Source organism: Lynx canadensis, chromosome B4 (genome assembly GCF_007474595.2).
Source record: "Lynx canadensis isolate LIC74 chromosome B4, mLynCan4.pri.v2, whole genome shotgun sequence".
NCBI classification, from domain to species: domain Eukaryota; kingdom Metazoa; phylum Chordata; class Mammalia; order Carnivora; family Felidae; genus Lynx; species Lynx canadensis.
The window spans coordinates 59,362,285-59,382,491 of NC_044309.1; the positions used below are offsets into that span (position 1 = coordinate 59,362,285).

The 20,207-nt window shown below is 38.1% G+C and overlaps 1 protein-coding gene across 6 annotated transcripts in view; it reads right to left on the minus strand.

The window, feature by feature from the left end:
* The window catches only part of ITPR2 (inositol 1,4,5-trisphosphate receptor type 2), a 505,414-nt gene that overhangs the window by 363,814 nt on the left and 121,393 nt on the right, over positions 1–20,207 (minus strand). For all 6 annotated transcript variants that reach the window (XM_030322010.1, XM_030322009.1, XM_030322008.1 and 3 more), the window contains one exon: positions 9,814–9,858. In XM_030322010.1, the coding sequence (XP_030177870.1) occupies positions 9,814–9,858 (45 nt within the window). The remainder of the gene's footprint in view (positions 1–9,813; positions 9,859–20,207) is intronic.

The following is a 20,207-nucleotide window of genomic DNA, read 5'->3' on the forward strand; positions in this document are numbered from 1 at the left end:
TTCCACATTTAAGACGAACAGACAAGACATAGTATGTTGAATCATCCAGATTTCAAAAACTAAAGAGTCAACCTGGTAGTGTTTCAAAGTTCCTGACTAATTTCCAAAACATAACTGGGACATTATCCTGAAGAGAAAAGGAAGCAACAGCAATATTCCCATTCAGTTCATCAACTTGTTCCATTAAATCTGCAAACATACTATCGTGGCATATCAAGTGAAATAAAGTGGGATCTTCACAAAAGAAGTCTTCACAATGATGTGAAACTCAGTCAACATTTCTAGTACACACTCTCTTAAGCAAGTGGCCACACAAGAATGGTAATTACATCTTTCTACTTAAACCAAGTCTCAATCCCTGTGGAAGACTATGATGAGGCACAAGAAACCAAAATGTGATAGAGCAAATGTAATAGAAGCTTGGTAATTACACGCATCCTATAAGTATACATATTTATCAAAAGAAACAAAATTCAAAAATGAGAGAAGAGAAAGAGTATCACTGTACTGTCACAGGAAGTTGAACAAAAGTGGACAAGAGAAGTGGTGTTCCAAAGGCAAATGAAAGCAGGCCGTGCCCAATGACATGCGGTTATTTAATGGCCACTATGACAATGAGATATTACAGCTGATCATTCCAAAACATTCACTCAAAGTTCCATCCCAAGATTGTGAATATTATTTCCCTTGTGGTTTCATTCTGATGTCTTCTGTAAATGGTGTGCAAATCGGTAGCACCACTGAATGTGAATGGGCAGAGGAATCACCAGGGTTCCTCAGCAGGAGCAGGGCTGTGAGCTGTTAAATCCCACATAGCCCAGAAGCACCTGGTAGCTCCTGTCATCTTTGACTTATATGTCTTCTACAGAGACCACAATTCAGAGTTGAACGAAGGCAGGGGTCTGGCAAACTCTCCCCAGATAGTTTGACCCCCCATAATAGTTGCTTCTACTCAGTAAGCACAAACTATGTTTATTAATCAGGAAAAAGCATACTTAAAACTTACTGTACATTATAAGTAGGCAAATGGATAAACAAACTATGGGACATCCAAACAGTGGGATATTATTCAGTGCTAAAAAGAAATGAGCTATCAAGCCACAAAGACATGACACAGCCTTAAATGTATATTGCCAAGCAGAGAAGCCAAACTGAAAAGGCTACCTACTGTATGATTCCAACTGCATGACATTCCAAAAAAGGCAAAACTATGGAAACAATAAAAAGACCAATAGCTGCCAGACAGTAGGGGGGAGAAAGGAAAGAAAAGGCAGAGCACAGAGGAGTTTTAGGGCAGTGAAACTATCCCGTCTGATAAATGTGGATACATGTATGTGTAGTGAATACATGTCAAATGGTGGCTCCTTTTATCAAAACTCATACAATGTACAAGGCCAAGAGTGAACCCAATGTAAACTATGGACTCAGGGTGATAATAATACATTAAAGTATGTTGAGCAGTGTAACAAAGGTACCACTCAGGTGCCAAGTGTTGATAGTGGGGGAGGCTGTGATTGTGTGGTGGCAGAGAGCATATGGGAACGTGTACTTTCCACTGAATTTTGCCATGAACCTAAAACTGCTCTTAAAAATAGTGTCTGTTTAAAAAAGAAAAAAGCAGGATGAGAGAAAATATTTGTAAGTCATATAGCTGATAAGGGGATTATACCTAGAATATATAAAGAACATAAAGAACAGTTACAACTCAAGACAACCTAATTAGGGGTGCCTGGTTAAGAGTCCAACTCTTGATTTCAGCTCAGGTCATGATCTCACAGTCTGTGGGTTCGAGCTCCATGTAGGGCTCTGTATTGACAGCACAGAGTCTGCTTGGGATTCTCCCTCCCTCTCTCTCTGCCCCTCCCGGCTCTCTCTCTCTCTCTCTCTCTCTCAAAATAAACAAATAAACGTTAAATTAAAAAAAAAGACAACCCAATTAAAAATGGAGCAAAAGTCTACAGGGAAGAAAACAATCAGCAAAACTAAAAGGCAACCAACAGAATTGGAGAAGATATGTGCAAATGACATATCAGATAAAGGGTTAGTATCAAAAATCTATAAAGAACATACCAAACTCAACACCTGAAAAACAAATAATCCAGTGAAGAAATGGGCAAAAGACACGAATAGACACTTCTCCAAAGAAGACATCCAGATGGCCAACTGACACATGAAAAAATGCTCAACATCACTCATCATCAGGGAAATACAATTCAAAACCACAATGAGATACCACCTCACACCTGTCAGAATAGCTAAAATTAACAACTCAGGCAACAACAGATGTTGGCGAGGATGTGGAGAAAGAGGATCTCTTTTACATTGTTGGTGGGAATGCAAACTGGTGCAGCCACTCTGGAAAAGAATGGAGGCTCCTCAAAAAATTAAAAATAGAACTATCCTACAACCCAGCAATTGCACTACTAGGTATTTATCCAAGGGAGACAGGTGTGCTGCTTTGAAGGGACACACTCACCCCAATGTTTATAGCAGCACTATCAACAATAGCCAAAGTATGGAAAGAGTCCAAATGTCCATCGATGGATGAATGAATAAAGAAGATGTGCTATATATTCAATGGAGTATTACTCGGCAATCAAAAAGAATGAAATCTTGCCATTTGCAACTATGTGGATGGAACTAGAGGGTATTATGCTAAGCAAAATTAATCAGTCAGAGAAAGACAAAAATATCATATGACTTCACTCACATGAGGACTTTAAGAGACAAAACAGATGAATATAAGGGAAGGGAAGCAAAAACAATATAAAAGTAGGGAGGGGGACAAAAACATAAGAGACTCTTAAATATGGAGAACAAACAGAGGGTTGCTGGAGGGATTGTGGGAGGGGGGATGGGCTAAATCGGTAAGGGGCATTAAGGAATCTACTCCTGAAATCATTATTGCACTATATGCTAACTAATTTGGATGTAAATTTTAAAAATAAATTAAATAAAAAATTTTTTAAAATTGAGCAAAAGTTTTGAATAGACATTTCTCCATAGAAGATATTGAAATGGCCAATAAGCACACGCAAAGATGCTCAACATCATTACTAATTAGTAAAACGCACTAGGATAGCTATAATCAAAGAGACAGACAATAGCAAGTGTTAGTGAGACTGTGGAGAAATTGTAACAGTACGTATATTGCTGAGGGAACATAAAATGGTGTGGCCATTTAAGAAGAGTGTGGCAGCTCATCAAAATGTTAAATGTATGACCAACAATTCTAACTGTAGGTAGCTATCCAAGAAAAATGAAAATACATTTCCACACCAAAACCTGTCCATGAATGGTCACAGCAGAATTTATAAAAGTCAAGATATGGAAACAATCCAAATGCCCATCAAATAATGAAAGGATGAACAAAAGGTGGCATATGCACACAATGGAATATTATTTGGTCATAAAAAGGAATGAAGTACAGATACATGCTACAACATGCATGAACCTTGAAAATATTATGCTAAGTCTTTGGTAGATAATAAAAATGTTACAGAATTAGATACTGGCTATAGTTTTGGAGCTCTGTGAATGTATTAAAAAAAAACACTGATTTACATTTTTTAAATAGGAGAGCTTTATGGTATGTGAATTACATATCGACAAAGTTGTGAAAGAGAAGGAGGGAGGGAGGGGAAAGGAACAAGGAAGAGAAGGGGAAAAGAGAGGGAGAGGGGGAAGGAAGAGGGTAAGGGAGGGAGGGAGGGAAGGAAGCAGGAAGTCAGAAGTATGCTGTTTCTCTGATGACTGCCATGTAGCTCAACAGGAAAATCCAGGTGTTATACTGAGACATGGGTGGCAAAGATGCAGTTTTCCCTGGAATGGTGACACAAGAAGTGATAACTCTAAAGGAAAGAAAAGGAAGTTTGTTTTAATTATGTCCTCATAAGATGCAAACTTGGGAAGAAACAGACCAGGAGCATTACAATCACAAAGAAATATCACAAAAGAGCTTTTTTCTATAATCTATAATGCTATTACAGCCAAAAGAGAAAACCACCAACATAATGAATGTTAATTAATACATGTGAGAGAAGACTGCCTCATAATGTAGGAACACGGAAACAACGGACAAGATCAGTCATTTGTAGAAATAATCCAAAGGATTCTTTCAATGTGGAAGCAAAGGGATTTGAGAACAAGTGCAACAAGTGGTTTCAGTGTTTTATTAGAAAGACACAATTAAAATATGACTTTAATTAAGGAAAATAAAATTTAATCAATCATATTGAGCCATGTTTGAAGAAAGTCTTTATTACTACAAGATGATCATGTAACCTAAATAAGCAGAGATTCAATGAACAAAATTGAACAGTTTCTCTCATCACTGCTAGCAGAGATGCAAAAAATGAATATTCCTGTCTTTTTGGTGGAATACCATATCCCTAAAAAGAATATTTGTCATCTAATTTTCTGAGCCTCTTGCACACCAATCTTCCAATTATAACTTAGCTTTTGCTATGGATTTTCCCTTCAAAGAAAATACACTAACTAACCAAAGGATTTATATTTATTTACTTAGCAACTGGAAGGTGGCATGGAGGTTTATACATCAGTCACTTGTGAGTTCATTTAATATAAGTCAAATCCTAGTGCATACACTCTCCTTTTGGAATGTTCATAAAACTAATTTTCAAGACTTACAAAAAGAAAGCTGATCCAGGTTCCTAGATTGCCCTCCTACCACACCCCCTTTAGTATACCTCTCTGGGGGCTCCAAACAAGAGTAGTCAGGGACTTCTCTATTTTGACACTCTTATAATGAACAATAAAATTTTTGCCAGACATAGAAAAACCTTCATTAGGGCTAATTAAAAGAGGTCACTCTGTATTATTCATACTATTTAAGACCTGTGGTTTAGTTTTAATTACATAGTATAAGTGGAATGTACAACTATACCCCTAAAAGGTATAGGTTCCTGGGGTGGGGGGGAGATAAACTCCATTTATAAGTAGCATAACATAGATAAACTCCACCCATAACATAGATATTTATAAGTAGCACATTTATAAGTAGCATAACATAGTATTATTTTTTTATATTTATATTTATTTATATTTATATTTATTTATTTATATTTATATATATTACTTATATATATTTATAAGTAGCATAACATAGATAAACATAGCATAACATAGATAAACTCCATTTATAAGTAGCATAACAATTGTTTATGTGTGAAAAGAACTTCTAACATCCATAGCAGTTTTTAAAGCAATGCCATACATTCTGCTTTTTATCTCTTGCACTCTGTTAATTTGCTTAACAAATTCTCCTTCATAAACAGTTCAAGGCAGCCCCTCAAAATCTGTAGAAAATAATACATGAATAATGAGTCATAAGTATGTAATCTTTTAAATGTATGGATCAGGTTTCAATCTATAAGACTGAAAGATGAGATCTATAGATCAATAAGATCTATAAAAATCAATATTATATTTCTACAATATGAAGGCAGTTCTGTTCAAAATTGTGTGCCTGTAGCTTTTGTTTATAAACCCACCTCTTTTTTAAGTAAGAAAAAAGGCACAAAAACACTAGTTCCCTATACAGAATTACAGAAGCGCAATGCCCTCCCTCTTGTGTCACGAAAATACATGTAAGGTACAACAGAGCTTAGACAGGTGTTAGATTTAATATCAGCTAGGTATCCAAAATATTCTCAATTCAGGTAACGCAGAGCCTCGGGATGTTAACCTAGTCTGCTGGGCTCTTATAAAACTAGCAGTTTTACTTGGAAGAAAAGGCACACAGAATCTCGGTTCTACAAGTAGAAAATCCCCTTAGGAGAAGCCAGTCGAGTAAACTAATGGTTCACCCGGCTTCTCCCTCCAGTCCTGGGGCTGCCAGTGGAGACACAGCAGTTAGCCTCCTGGAACACCTTCTCTGTTGACTCATTTGTGAGTCATCGAATTTTTAGCAGAGACATCACGTTGCAATCTGTTGTTAGGAGCCAGAGACATTCTGTAAGAAATAATGTATGCATTTTCAGGGCTGATGCAGACCTGTGTGCGGCCACGGCCAAGGAAGCATAATGATGTGCAGGCATCTGTGTTCTTGGTCAGACTCTCCAGGGCTCTCACTGCTGACTTTATGTAACAGACACAACCCTGCCATTTAAAGCTGCAGACACTTCTCTTGCATGGTTCCTTAAAAATCTGTTACTCTTAAACTATTTCCTATGAGGACTCTTTTTCCTTTCTTTTCTTTATCACGTTACCATTGATGAATATAGAGTAAAAACTCACGGAAAAGTGGGCGGCTTTGTTCATAATCTGGTCCCCCACCACCAAAAAAAGTCTATGAGACAGAATTTTCAAATACATTTCAGCTAAGCATCATGGTTCCTAGAACATTGCTATTTATGTATGTCTGTGCACAAAGACGTGGTTCTCAACAGGCAGAGAGTTTGGACCGCAGCGGGGGTCATTTGGCAATTTCCAGGAGCATCTTTAGTTGCCACAACTGGGGGCAGGGGAGACCACTACTGGTATCTAATACACAGAGTCCACAGATCTGCTAAACATCTTACAATGTAAAGGACAGCCCCCCCACAACAAATAATTTTCTGGGCCAGTATATCAATATTGCTGAAATTGAGAGACCCCAGCATCGACAAAAGACACTCCCTTGAAAAATCAGATCACATTCCACATCAATACGGTAATGTGAAAATGGGTGGTGTTATTCCAAAAAAAAAAAAAAAATCCCCTTCAAAGAGCCATTTGAAAAGATGCAGCCTTTCAAGAAGGAACTAATGACTGTCAGGTTCCCAGCTGGGCTTGACACAGTTCCAATGTTTACAGGGTCCCTGTGGATGCTGTACATTTGTAAGATTGGAAATAATAGGCTCCTTTGTAGAATAAATACAGCAATTTGGGTCTTAATGGGAGCTCTGACACACACCGCCGCATTTCAGTGGCACCATGCATTAACCTTTGAAACTTCAAAAATGGAAGGCAACATTTTGATAAAGGTTTCTAAATTACAGGAAAAAATATTAACTGGATATTAAATAGACAACATAAGGGAAAATTTGGAAAGAAAATAATTAGCATGGTCACAGTGAACTCAGCATTACTGGAACCCAGATCTGGGGTGAGATAGCATTCTGTTTGGGGAAATTGATTTCGTTTTTCACAGGCTAAGCTCTAACTGCTCCTTTGTTTTCTTTTCTAGACAGAAACATAATTATTGCTAGGTGGCAAATGGTCTATAACATGAGAAGCCATATTGTTAGCTTTAGTGTTCCATATCTTCAGTTTTATTTACTTTCACGCTAGGGATTAAGGATAGAAGAAAGATGAAATCAAATGTCTCCAGTTGGACATCTCTCTGAGATGGCAGACGAGATCCAGTCGTAAACTTCCACAGCAAAGCAGACCCACCTGTGTCAGATGCAATTAAAGTGCTGCTGGTAGCAACTGCTTCACAGAAAAGTACTCTTTCTCACCTTCAGAGGTGAATGAAGAACTTGTATTTCAGAATACAGAAGGAAACAAATCTACGAAGTCTAACTAAAAGCTTGATGGACGCAAACAGCAAACTTCACCATGGATTCATTACCTATATTTTCTGTGCTGCTCCATAAACTCTCATACTCTATCACTCATACTCTCTCTCTCCCACTCAGCCCTGCCCAGAAGCATCAGAAGCATCACCAAACAGCATGTAGCTGAAAGGAGATAAGCTGAAAGAGATGTAATTCAACTGCACAATTCGAAGTTTGATGCAATGCCCTTTTAATCGAAACAACGTACATTTTTAGCCTACAAATATCTTTTATTCAAAAAGTTTCCCTTTATCTGATTGAATTTTAACCTCACGGCACAGAGGTGACGTATGTAGGGCAAGCATCCTCATCCCATTAGTCAGGTGGGAAATGGAGTCTCAGGAAGGCTATCTTACATGTCCAAGGCCATACAGGTTAACAGTGGTGCTAGAAGCAGAACTCCCTTGGCTGAAGAAGTCACAAAGAATCTCATAAAAAAAGACCTTGAGAAAGAGAAAGGCAACTCCTGACATCCGACAGCTGGCCTGGTGTGATCGGGCAGGCTCAGTGTTGCCAAGGGCACCCTGACTCTCACAGCCAGGCCACGGTGTCCTCCTGCGAACGTGAACGATTTCACAGAACACCAACATCAGACAAGGCCGCTCCATGCCCGGGATGGATCATGTCAAAAGAACACTGCTCCATAATCATATCTGAATACTGACAACATGTCAATGTTGTCCAAGCCATAAAAATGATTCGATATCCCTTTCCCCTAGCTAAAATGAGTGCTTCCTCTTTAGCACTCACAGTGTTAGCCTGGCTCTCATCTACCCTCCCTATAGATAAAAATGTATTAAGATACTTCCTCCTCCTGCCAGCATTCTTATCCACAGTGAGCCCCACTTCTTTAAATCCTCCCCAAGTCATCTTGTACAAGCCCAATTCCTACCATAGGTTCTTTCTAGCACCCTCTGAGAGGCCCCACAGTTCCCTTGGATGTAAATGCAATGTGCAATCAACCCCATTTAAGAACTGGTGTGTTCCTGGCAGTCATTGGCAAGAGACCATCGACCAGCTTATAGTAAGAACCAAAGACTCAGCTTTTAAACATGGTTATGTATGGCGTTTTCTAAATCATGGGGAAAGAAGAACCCAACAATCCTGGGCTAGCTATTTGAAAACCAAGGAGAAAAGAATCCACACAGGGGGAGAAAATTGAATTATAAATAAATGATCCAACCCATTTAATAAGCCTACTTCTATGTTTAAGGACATTTTGACACAAATTAAAGTTCTCGTTGGGCCAAAGACCTGATACTTCAGTTTCACTTCTGTTGTAAACCTGATAGTCAGATGGAGAAAGAAGTCAAACAGGATTGACTCAGGTCCAGAAATTCTGATTTGATTCACCTCCCTCATATCAATATCCTCATAAAACATAAAGCTGAGGGCCAGTGCAAAGACAGTAGTCATTTCGATCAAACATTTCAACTCATTCTGTCAAAAGGTGGAATTTTGAATGCTGTAGTAATCATTCTTAGCAATTCCAAAAGAGATTGCCAAATTCCTAAGAAAATTAAATTATACACTGTGTCTATTTTACATCCAAATATCTAGCTAAATTGCTGAAAATACATATAGCTATATGGATACACCTTTCTATCCAGCCCACCAACCAGGTTTTGTCTGCATCACACCAAATTGTACTGAATTTCAGAACTTTCTATTGAATTAAGTCCTACTGTCCTTGTAACATCATCTTCTTTACAACGGTGATGAAAAAGCAGGCTGAATAATAATAAATATCTTAATGAAAATTGGCTTTTAAATAAGATTGAGATGTTTTTTGAGTGGCATGCTTCATAATATCAGAAAAATCAGTCATATAGTTGTTTGATGCCTCAATTTCTCCCCGTAAATAGAAACCAAATTATTTTTAATCAGAAAAGATTGTCCCATTGTGCCCTTTTACTATCATCATACCATAATTCAATTTGTCTTTCCTAATTTCTATGCACTTATGAAAAGTAAACCCAGACCCACCATACCTCCCAGATGCCCATGGCCATCAGTGCTCCATCATAAATGGCCTCCAAGTTGCCAGAAATCTCCCTAAATACCTATTAGCAGACATCTATTTATAATGTCAGTGCATCATCTTTTACTTATTATCTGTGATTCATAGCCTCTAGTCAGAGAATCTCTCAGAATCCCTAGTCTTCAAATTTTCTATTAACTTTTCAATTTGTTCATATAAAATATGCACAATATTTTTGGAATTTGTTGGGGAAAAAACAATTCCACTCACCACAGTTTTTCCTTCATTTTGAGCATCTCGATAATCAGGATTAAGCTAAAAAAAAAAAAAAACAGTTTTGAATTGCTATTAACAGCACATTAACAAGACCAATGATCTTCAATTCACTATTGTATCCTTAACTAAACTCAATATTAAAAAAGCCTAAGAAAGAAACCATCACTAAATATTACAATTTAAAACATTACCTTCAAGTTCTAGCTGCAGGAGACAAAAGCTAAAATGCCAAGTTTATGGCTTTTGTTTACATTAGCACAGTTGACATCTTTGCATAAGTGAGAGCTGAGGATCTCACACCCTCTGAGGAAGCCTTCAAAAGAGTTCATCATTTTGCCCACCACAAAATCTCCCACTAACCAACAACTCTGTTTTTCAAATTAGACCAAAGGAAAGTCTTAACAATGATCCAATATCATGCTCCACGTGCTCTATACATAAGAAAAGAAAATCAAGCAAAAGAAGAGCCATATACCAGATATATATGTTGGATATGAGGGCTATTGAATGAGTATTGTGGGGTTTAGGGGTCATTCCAGTGAGGTTGATGAGTTTTAGAAATGCTGAGTGTTAATCCACATATTTCCGGCTAGCTGGAATCCATACCTCCTGACTGGAGGTGTGAACAACTGGCTGGAATCCATACCTCCTGACTCCCACCTGATGACACAGTCCCAAAAGGATGTCTGCATTGTACTGAAATAACCAGCTCATAATTTGTAAAACAACAGACTTGTAAGGTGTTTTTATTTAAATAATGAGTTGTTCATTCGATTTTAACCCTTCAATATGAATATGTTCATGTATGTAACATGTAACCACATAAAGTCTCCATTTAAGGGGCTCAGTCACTTAAGTGGCCGACTCCTAGTCTCAGCTCAGGTCATGATCTCACGGATCATAGGTTCGAGACCTGCGTCGGGCTCTGTGCTGGTGGCAGGGAGCCTGCTTGAGATTCTCTCTCTCTGTGTCTCTCTCTCTGCCTCCCACCCAGTTCTCTCTCCCTCTCTCTCTCTCAAAATAATAAATTTTAAAAACTTAAAAAAAAATAAAGTCACCATTTAAAATGTAAGATCAAGAGTCTTTCTCAGAATGACACTTGGCTAGTGGCTCTGAGGAATGTCCTCTCTACTTAGTACCAAATATCAATGAAGGTGCTGAAAAAGATCAAGAAGAAAGCAAAGCAAAGCAAAAAAATCTCAATCCCATCAAAAACGAAGACTGAAAAACAACCTAAACCCAAATCTACCATGAATTGCCAGCAATTACAAAACAGTCGATGCTGGAGGAGAAGCAGATACCTCTCCAGTTTTTATCTCCTGGCATTCTTCAACCTCGCTTCAAGCTAATAGCCTTGTGAACACAAGTAAGATACATGCTGTGGTTCCCACTGTTTGTCCATCCACTCAGAGACCCCAAGTGTTTGCCCACCAAAAACCTACACAGAAGTGTCTACCGCTGAGGAGCCATTGTTAGACTAAGCGGAGACTGGTCTCCCCAGACTCCCATCCACTGTCCCACTACCTCTGTCTTTCCATGACCATCGAGATACAACAAAGCTCAGAAAACAAATGGGCAGAAAGTCAAGGGAACAGACGATAGCCGAGGGCTTTCTGAGAAGCACTGCCTGAAGAAAGAGAAGAGAAAGAGCTGTGGCTTTGTATGTGGGAATCACACTGCCTAACACTGTAGAAATAGCAGAGAATAGGAGAGAGAAGCAAGTGCAGGAGAAACCAGGGACACAGAGTTGCCATCTGCTGGGCCTGAGACCCGCACTGCAGTGTGTCCTTCAGTCGGTCCTTCAGCTGAAGACTGAAAAAGGATTGAGAATTTTTGAAAATAGAATAGGGGCACCTGGGTGACTCAGTCGGTTGAGCGTCCGACTTCGGCTCAGGTCATGATCTCACAGCTGTGCCGACAGCTCAGAGCCTGGAGCCTGCTTCAGATTCTTCGTCTCCCTCTCTCTCTGCCCCTCCCCAGCTCGTGCTCTCTCTCCCCGCCTCCTTCTCTCTCTGTCTCTCAAAAATGAATAAAAATTTAAAAAGATATTTTTTTAAATAGAATGAAAAGGGGCACCTGAATGGTCCAGTTGGTTAAGCATCTGACTCTTGGTTTCAGCTCAGGTCATAATCTCACAGTTCGTGAGTTCAAGCCCCACATTGAGCTCCGGGCTGACAGCACAGAGCCTGGTTGGGATCCTCTCTCTCTCCTCTCTCTCTCTCTCTCTCTCTCTGCCCCTCCCAACTCATGCATGCTCTCTCTCTCTCTCTCTCAAAAATAAATAAACTTAAAATAAAATAAAATTAAAATTAAAGCAAAAATAAAATAAATAAAAAATAGAATAAAAAGACCATCTACTCAATCCATCTGGCTCTGCACAGAGTCCACTTGCTCAGGATAATAAGGAAGGAAGGAAAAAAAACAACAACATGGGACTGATTAAAAAGCATGTTAGAAGGGGAAATTCTTTTTACAGAGCCTTTCTGAATATTTTCTACGGTATAATGCAAAATAAATTTTCAGGAAATGGTTTGGCATATTCAAGAAAGCATAAGTAAACATTTCCTCTACGTAAAGACAACAAACTACACAACAAGCTAAAATATAACACAGAATTAATTACATAAATAATAATATTAAATATAAAGAATTATAAAAAGAAATTAAGAAAGATTTCACTAAAAATGAAAAGTGAATACAAAATTAAACTCCATGTTGACAGCAATAAAAATGCTATAGTAAATGAGGGATAAAAAAAAATAAACAGGCATCTCTCAATACAGAGGAAAGATATAAAGAATTAAAAATTAGGAAAAAGAAAATAGCCATGGAGGACCAGAGAAGGGCATATCAATTAACAGATGACCAGCGTCCTGAAAAAGGAAAGAGAAAATTAACAGAATACACAAGCAATAATCAAAGATAATACAAAATAAAGTTTTGCTCGGCTGACAAACTGTGTATATAGAGGTTACCACACCCCACGAAAATCAACTAAAACACCTGACACATTCATTTGAGGACAATGAGCAGGGGAGACAAAACATAAAACAACAGTAGGGACATAAAAGATGGCCAGAAATTAGGTTTAGACAAAAATACTTACCATATAATAGGAGAATGGATAAATAAAAGGTGGAATATTCAAACAATGGAGTACTACTCAGCAATAAACGTGATGAGCTACAGATATAACAACAAGGATGGATCTCAAAAATATATATGCAATGGGATACTGTTCAGCTATAAAAAGGAATGAAATCCTGTCATTTGCAACGATAGGGATGGGCCTTGACAACATTGAAATAAGTCACAGAAAGTAAATACCATAAGATCTCACTTACATGTGGAATCTAAAACCAACTGAGCTCATACATAGAGAACAAATTGGTGGGTTGCCAGAGGTGGGACATGGGGACTGGGTGAAATGGGTGAAGGCTGTCAAAAGGTACAAACGCCACTTACAAGAAAGTAAGTCGTGAGGATATAATGCCTAGCATGGCGACTATAGTTAACAAGACTGTATTACATATTTGAAAGTTGCCAAGAGAATAGATCTTAAAAGCTCTCATCCAAGAAAAAAATTTTTTATAATTACGTATGGTGATGGATGTTATCTAGACTTAACTGTGGTAATCATTTCACGATATATACATGTACCAAATCATTGTGTTGTACATGTAAACTAATATAAGTTATGCCAACTATATATTCTTAAAAATGTTGTAAGTAGAAGAAGCCACTCATATGACTCCATTTATATGAAATCTAAGATCAGATAAAACTAAACTGTGGTTAAACAAATCAGGAAGTGTGGGGGAGAGGGTCCAAGGGAGAGGAATGGATAGAAAGCAGAAGCCAGCCAAGAGTCACATGACCGCAGTCTCTCAGGTTTTAGAACTGACTAACAGTGGGAGGCAAGGGAGGGGGTAAGAAAATGGGAATCCAGTTACAAGTTGCCTGTTAGTGCTAGGCCAGCAGTTGGGGAGATTTGAGGCTGAACTTTCTTCTTCTATGGAGACACATTTCTCAGGCTCCTTAAATTCCCTTGAATTACAAATAAAAGAATTAATCCCAAAATGGGATTATTCTTGCTTTTGGAATCCAAGAGTGAAAGGTAGAAAGCCAAAAAGATAGTGAATTAACTGGCCTCCTGTCTACTGATTAATCAAACACAAAAAGACACACTTTTACTTGGTAGTGATGGCAGTTCCAGCATAGTGCCCGGGAGGGGTTTATCCAGCTGTTTTAGCCAAGTATCACTGTTTTGTATTTTTTAATTTGTTGTCAATTTGAAGAATTCAGATTTTTTTTCAAATTAAAAAACTGTGCATACTAAAATGATAGCTAAGTTACTTCCAAAAGATATGCAATATGTTTAAACATGGATATATCTTGTGATCCAAGTTTTTATTCACTAAGCATTGCAGTAGTTCACCACAGACACTGTGACGGAAATTCATACTGGAACCATGATGTAGCCTAACTAAAATGTGTACAGGAACAGGAAGTAACATACCTAAGTCAAACACACAATCACATATGCCCTCTGAAATATAAGTTATATTCTATCACAAAGACTTTCTGAAATTCAGTCTTCACATTTTTCATCCACTTTGGGTCACCCAGTTATAATCCCTAAGGGAAGTCTGGGAACTAAATTTCAGACTCTGCTCTGTGAAGACACACCCATGAGCTTTATAGAAAAGGTCACTCAGCCAACCTTGCCACCTTGGAATTCAGGGTCCTCATAGGTAAAATGAGAAAAGTCTATGACCAAAGCCTAATCATACTAATTATATGTCATTAAATTTTATAACTCGAGTCTTTGGCAACAATACTAAAGACAGTGATAGGTCAGTTAGATTTTGCCTCATCTTTGTGTCTCTCTAATAACTAATATGGAGTTATTGCTTCAGTAAATTCATTAAAGGATAATAATAATGAGGAGAAAGAGGAGGAAGCAGAGGGGAAGAAAGAGAAAAAGGAGGAGAAGCCACCCAAATATATCTATGACTATATAAATTTATCAGTATTAACTGAAGACCAAATAAATATATGCTTTAATGGATGTTTTAGTTATACTGATGCTTTCCTTCTCTAAATGAAATAATAGCAGTAATTATTAAAGTAATTAGACTAAGGATGAACCAAAAAAAGATTATTTCTAATACAAAGAAGAAGAAAAAAGACATGGTCATGTGAAGATTCCTGAATCTTTTAGGACGTTAAAGGAAATATTTCCTTATGTTAAAAAATAAATTATAAATCTGGCATTGGAGAGCGAGAGACCTAATATGCTATTCAATCGTTTATTCAATAAATATTAATAGAATATCTATAATGGGCAAAACATTGTGGCATATGGTATTTTAGCAAAGACAAAAAGAATGTGGTCCCTGACCACAAGACCTTACAATCTAAGAGGGAAAATAAGACATAAATACAGCTAGCTGTAATATAAAATAGAATGTGACAAGAGATATAAGATAAGAATGAATAATTTATAAATAATATAGGTCAGAAGAAGGAGGGATCCGTGGTGGGCAAATTTATTGAAGAATTATTCATGGAGAAGGGAGCATCTGAGATAAGCCTTGAAGGATGGGTAGAAATTTAACTTGCAGAGAAGGAAAGGAGTGAAGAAGACAGGAAATGCAGGGAAGATAACGCCACATGGGTAAAAAATAAGACTTGTTCAGAGAAGACCGATAAATGTCACTTATGGAATACTTTTTATATCCTTTTAAAGGTTAATTCATTTCCCCTTATAATCATCATAGTAGAATGGATTCTTCACCCCCACTTTACAGATGAGCCCCCTGGGGCACATCAAGTGAAGTCCTCTGTGCAAAGTCACACCACTGGTGAGTGGCAGGGTCACTGGGAGCAGAGGTCTGACGATTCCAAAGCTATATCCTTTACTTACTATAGCATGTTACTTCTCTCCTGCCTCCATAACGAGGAGGGATGGGATCCAAGCCAGCCCAGACCAATGGGGCCATTAAACCATAGGCTAATGGGTTCACATATTCAGAAAGATTTTGCATATCACTGGGGAAATGTTTGCTGAAACATTGCATTAAAAATCCTCATTGGCCATGGTTAGTAGGAGATGGAGACAAAGGATGGAAGAGGGAAAGTAACCAAGTGCAGTGGTTCAAGTGAGAGGCAGCAAAGCCCTGACAGAAATAATCATGCTGAATGGAAAGGAAAAAGCAGACGCAGAAGATTTTACAGAGACAGAGTCAGTAGAATCTGAATGTGTAAACTGAGAGAGAAAAATATGTTTGTCATCACTTTCAAGTTTCTAACACTTAACTAAGAAAACTGCACTGTTTTATGGGGAAACAATTCAATCTTGGATATAGTTATTGAGTTTCAATGGCAGTGGGACAACTGAGATCAAATTCATGGCCCAGTAAAGCCAAGGGAGTGAGTGACAGAGGATATGAAGAACAAAAACACCCAGTACTAAACCTTTGAAGGGAGCTCTCATTTAAATGGCCAAAGAGGCTAGAAAGAAGTCAAGCAAAGCATGACACAAGTCAGAATAGAAAAGTGGCAGAGAAAGAGAGAGAGACACAGAACTATCATAAACACGTGGGCAGTGAAAGCCACGATGGTACCACAATCAAGTGAAAGACAACCACAACTTTCCATGGAACACAACACCAACTGGACACAACACTTCTAATACACGTTCATTTTCTTAAAACAAAAAGGTTACTTGTTTTATGATGAAATGTGTTTTGATCAACTTTTATTATATGTAACATTAAAATCATCACTTGTGTATTTTTAAATAATTATCTATCTTCTTCTTTCCAATGACTGGCATTTCAGAGACAATCTATTATTCTGACTGACAAGTCTAGAAAAGAAAAGAAGGGAAAAATAATCTTTATTGGATGCTAACATGTGCCAGGCATGATTTGCATTTTGACATATAACAGTTATGCATGTGTGTATAGGGTCTGGTATATATATTCTTCTACTGTCCTTATTTATATATATGCCTACACACACAAACATACAAACCAGGCCCTTTTCATAAACTGTGGCTGATACAGTTGATGGCAAACTAAACATAGGGATATTTAAAACTATAGCCCTGAGATTCATAAGGTTCTATGATGATGGACAGGTTCTAGAGTACTAAGTTTTTAACTAATTAATTAAATCCAAAGTCAGTTGTATAGTCAGGAAATAAGTGTTTACTGCCATCTGGTGGAAGTCTGGCCTATCTACAAACAAGTAAGCTAGTTGTCTTTGAAAGGGCAATTACAAAATCTTTAACAAATAAAATTATTTGCACTACCCAATCTATCTTGTTTTGGAAAGGATCATTGTTGATTTAATAATATCCAAAGAAAGAAAATGGATAAGCAGCAGATCAGAAGTTGTGATACTTTATTTATAATTGCTCCCTTGACTATGGAGGAACTATTTACTGAGGCTCTCATATCATCCCATTCAAAATATGATAAAATTACCTTCTCCCCCATTGACCATTGATATGGTTGTGAACTCTCCTGTACCAATAAGGAGATATTGATGTTTATTGATACAAGTAAAGGATCTAGGGCAAATGTCAATGAGTGTGCTTATAATTGTGCTGTGCATTAAATGCAAATGCAACCATACATGGCTGTTCACCTTCCTTCCCCTCATGTTACCTTATTTCTTGTTTGGCCCCATGGAAACTGACATCACAGGAAGACCTAACAATATGGTACTGTAAATGTACTGTAACACAGTATCTGACAAAGCCACAATTGGCTTCATTATCTAATTCACAATTAAATACTTTGTTCCACATTTTGTCCATGAGTTTCTAGCATTGGCTATTTCTCAAAAATAAATTTTGAATTATCCAAAACAAAATAGCGCTACATTTGTATTGCTATTCTTTTTTATTTTTTTTTAAGTTTATTTATTTTTTGACAGACACAGAATGCAAGCATGAGCTGGGGAGGGGCAGAGAGAGAGGGAGACACAGAATCCGAAGCAGGCTCCAGGCTCCAAGCTGTCAGCACAAGGCCTGACGCCGGGCTCGAACTCACAAGCTGTGAGATCATGACCTGGGCCAAAGTCAGACGCTTAACCAACTAAGCCACACAGGCACCCCTATTGCTATTCTTAAATAGCTTGCAGTTTATGTGCTTTGTCTCTATAATTAAACTACAGAAGCCTCAGCATATGAAATGGTCTAATTTCCTTTGGATAGTGTCCCCTTCATTTCTATACAAGCAATCGCCTTACTGACATTTTTCTGAAAAACTTGGCCACCCTGGAAGTTAAAACAGAATATCATGTTTAGGAAGTATATGTTTAAGTAAAATTTTGAGGTTTTTCTTTTTTTTTCTTCATTTGTGCTTAGATTTAAGGTTGCAGCCCTTTAAACTCCCTGTGAGATTTAACATGGTCATCTATGGATGTCAATAATTTTAACATTACACAAAATCAGTTGTCTCAGATGCGTATGCAGAGATGTCCCAGTGACTGAATTCATATCATTCTCCTCTATACTGTAAACACCCAATGATAAGGACCAATGGTTAATAACCTTTGTTTTCTTCACAACATCAAAATAGTGCTTCCACCCAGTGGGCAGTCCATAAATGCCTGTGTAATGTTGGTAAGACATAGGTCAAGGCTTCTCACCATTGGCACTATTGGCATTTGGGGCCAGATAATTCTTTGTGGTGGGGGCCGTCCTAGGCATTACAAGATGTTTCCCTGCATCCTCAGCCTCTACCCACTAGATGCCAGTAGCTCCCTCTCACCAGTTCTGACAATAAAAATGTCTCCAGACATTGCCAAATACACCCTGGGGGACAGATCACCACTGGTGAGAACCACTGGTATAGATGAAGCAATGCAAGTCTAGCATTGAGCCCAAAGACCATCATTATCTTGTTTTTTGTTTTGTTTTGTTTTGTTTTGTTTTGTTTTGTTTTTAACTTTGGACAAAGTAAATCGCCTCTCAGAGCCTGGGTCCCTTCTTCTGTAAAGTGAAATGATTGGATACAGACCTTCAATCTCTCTCTCTGATTGATCCTTTAGGTTATCTAGTGTTTACTAAATATAAATTAAATATCAGACTCTGTTCTAGGCGCAAGGCATCCCATGGTGAGCCCCTAAACTCCCCCCTCCTTCAGTCATCTGACTTACAAAGAAATACCAGTTCTGGAAAAAAATTACAATCAATAATAGTAGGTGTAGTGATAGTAATAATAAACAATGCTACTCCACATTTTTTGTCCCCTCCTTCTCAATGGAAGGAAAGGGACTTAATACTTATTGAATACATTTTATGTGCAAAGTGCTAAACATTCCATATCGTCTTTAATCCCAAAAGAATCCCATGTAATATATACAATCATCTTTTTTACACACAAGGCAACCGATGTTCAGAGAGGTCAAATATTTGCTTAAAGTCAGAGAGACTGTGAGCAGTATACATGGGATTTTTTCCCCCACTACACTAGGCTGTCTTTGCCACACTGGCCAATATAAACACCATATAGTCAAAGGCAATTCAAGAATTACATAATCCAATTTGCCAGAAATGCCTCAAGCACATTAAAAAGTAATATTTCAAATTATCAATATGTGTGTTGAGAATGGAAAGGATGAGGGAAAAGAGCCTTTTCACTGCCAAATCCTGCTCCTGTAATAGGAACTTCCCTTTAATGTAAAAACAGTTCCCTTCTCATCTAATTTTTTTTTAAATAGACCTTTAAAAACCTGTCTAGTAGGACTTGCTTTCCCTTTATTACTGCTTCTTCTGCACGGCCATGATACGAAAACTCAGTTCACCTTTCCTTCCGCTTCCTGGCTCCCTTGTCATTCCTCTCCCCAAACCCCCCACCCCGGATTCCAGTCTCCACCGAAAATGCTCTCAACCACAGATGACTGTGTTCTTGCCAAATGCTGTAAATACATTTTGTTCCTGACCTTTTCAGTAGCACTCCCTCCTTCTTGAAAGCCTATCTTCCCTTGCTTGACATTGTGATTCAGCCCATTTGACCTTCCAGTTGCTTCCTTGACTTCTCAGGTTCCCAATCTGCTGCCCATCCTTTAAAAACTGGCATTCCCCACAGTTCCACCTTCAAACATCTCCTCACTCTCCTCATACTCCCTGATGATCACACCCATGCTGACGATGACTACATCTACTTCTCCAGGCGCACCAGTCCCCAAACTTCCAGAAGATGTGAACACTGTCCCTATCAGGCATTTTCACCTGTATACTTTAGAGCACTTCCAATTAGACATAGTCAAAAGTGAATGGATTATTTTCCTCATCAACACTGCACCCCTTCCCATGTTCCCTAAATTGATGAATGACGTCGCCAGTTCTCCAAAGCCAGAATCCTACT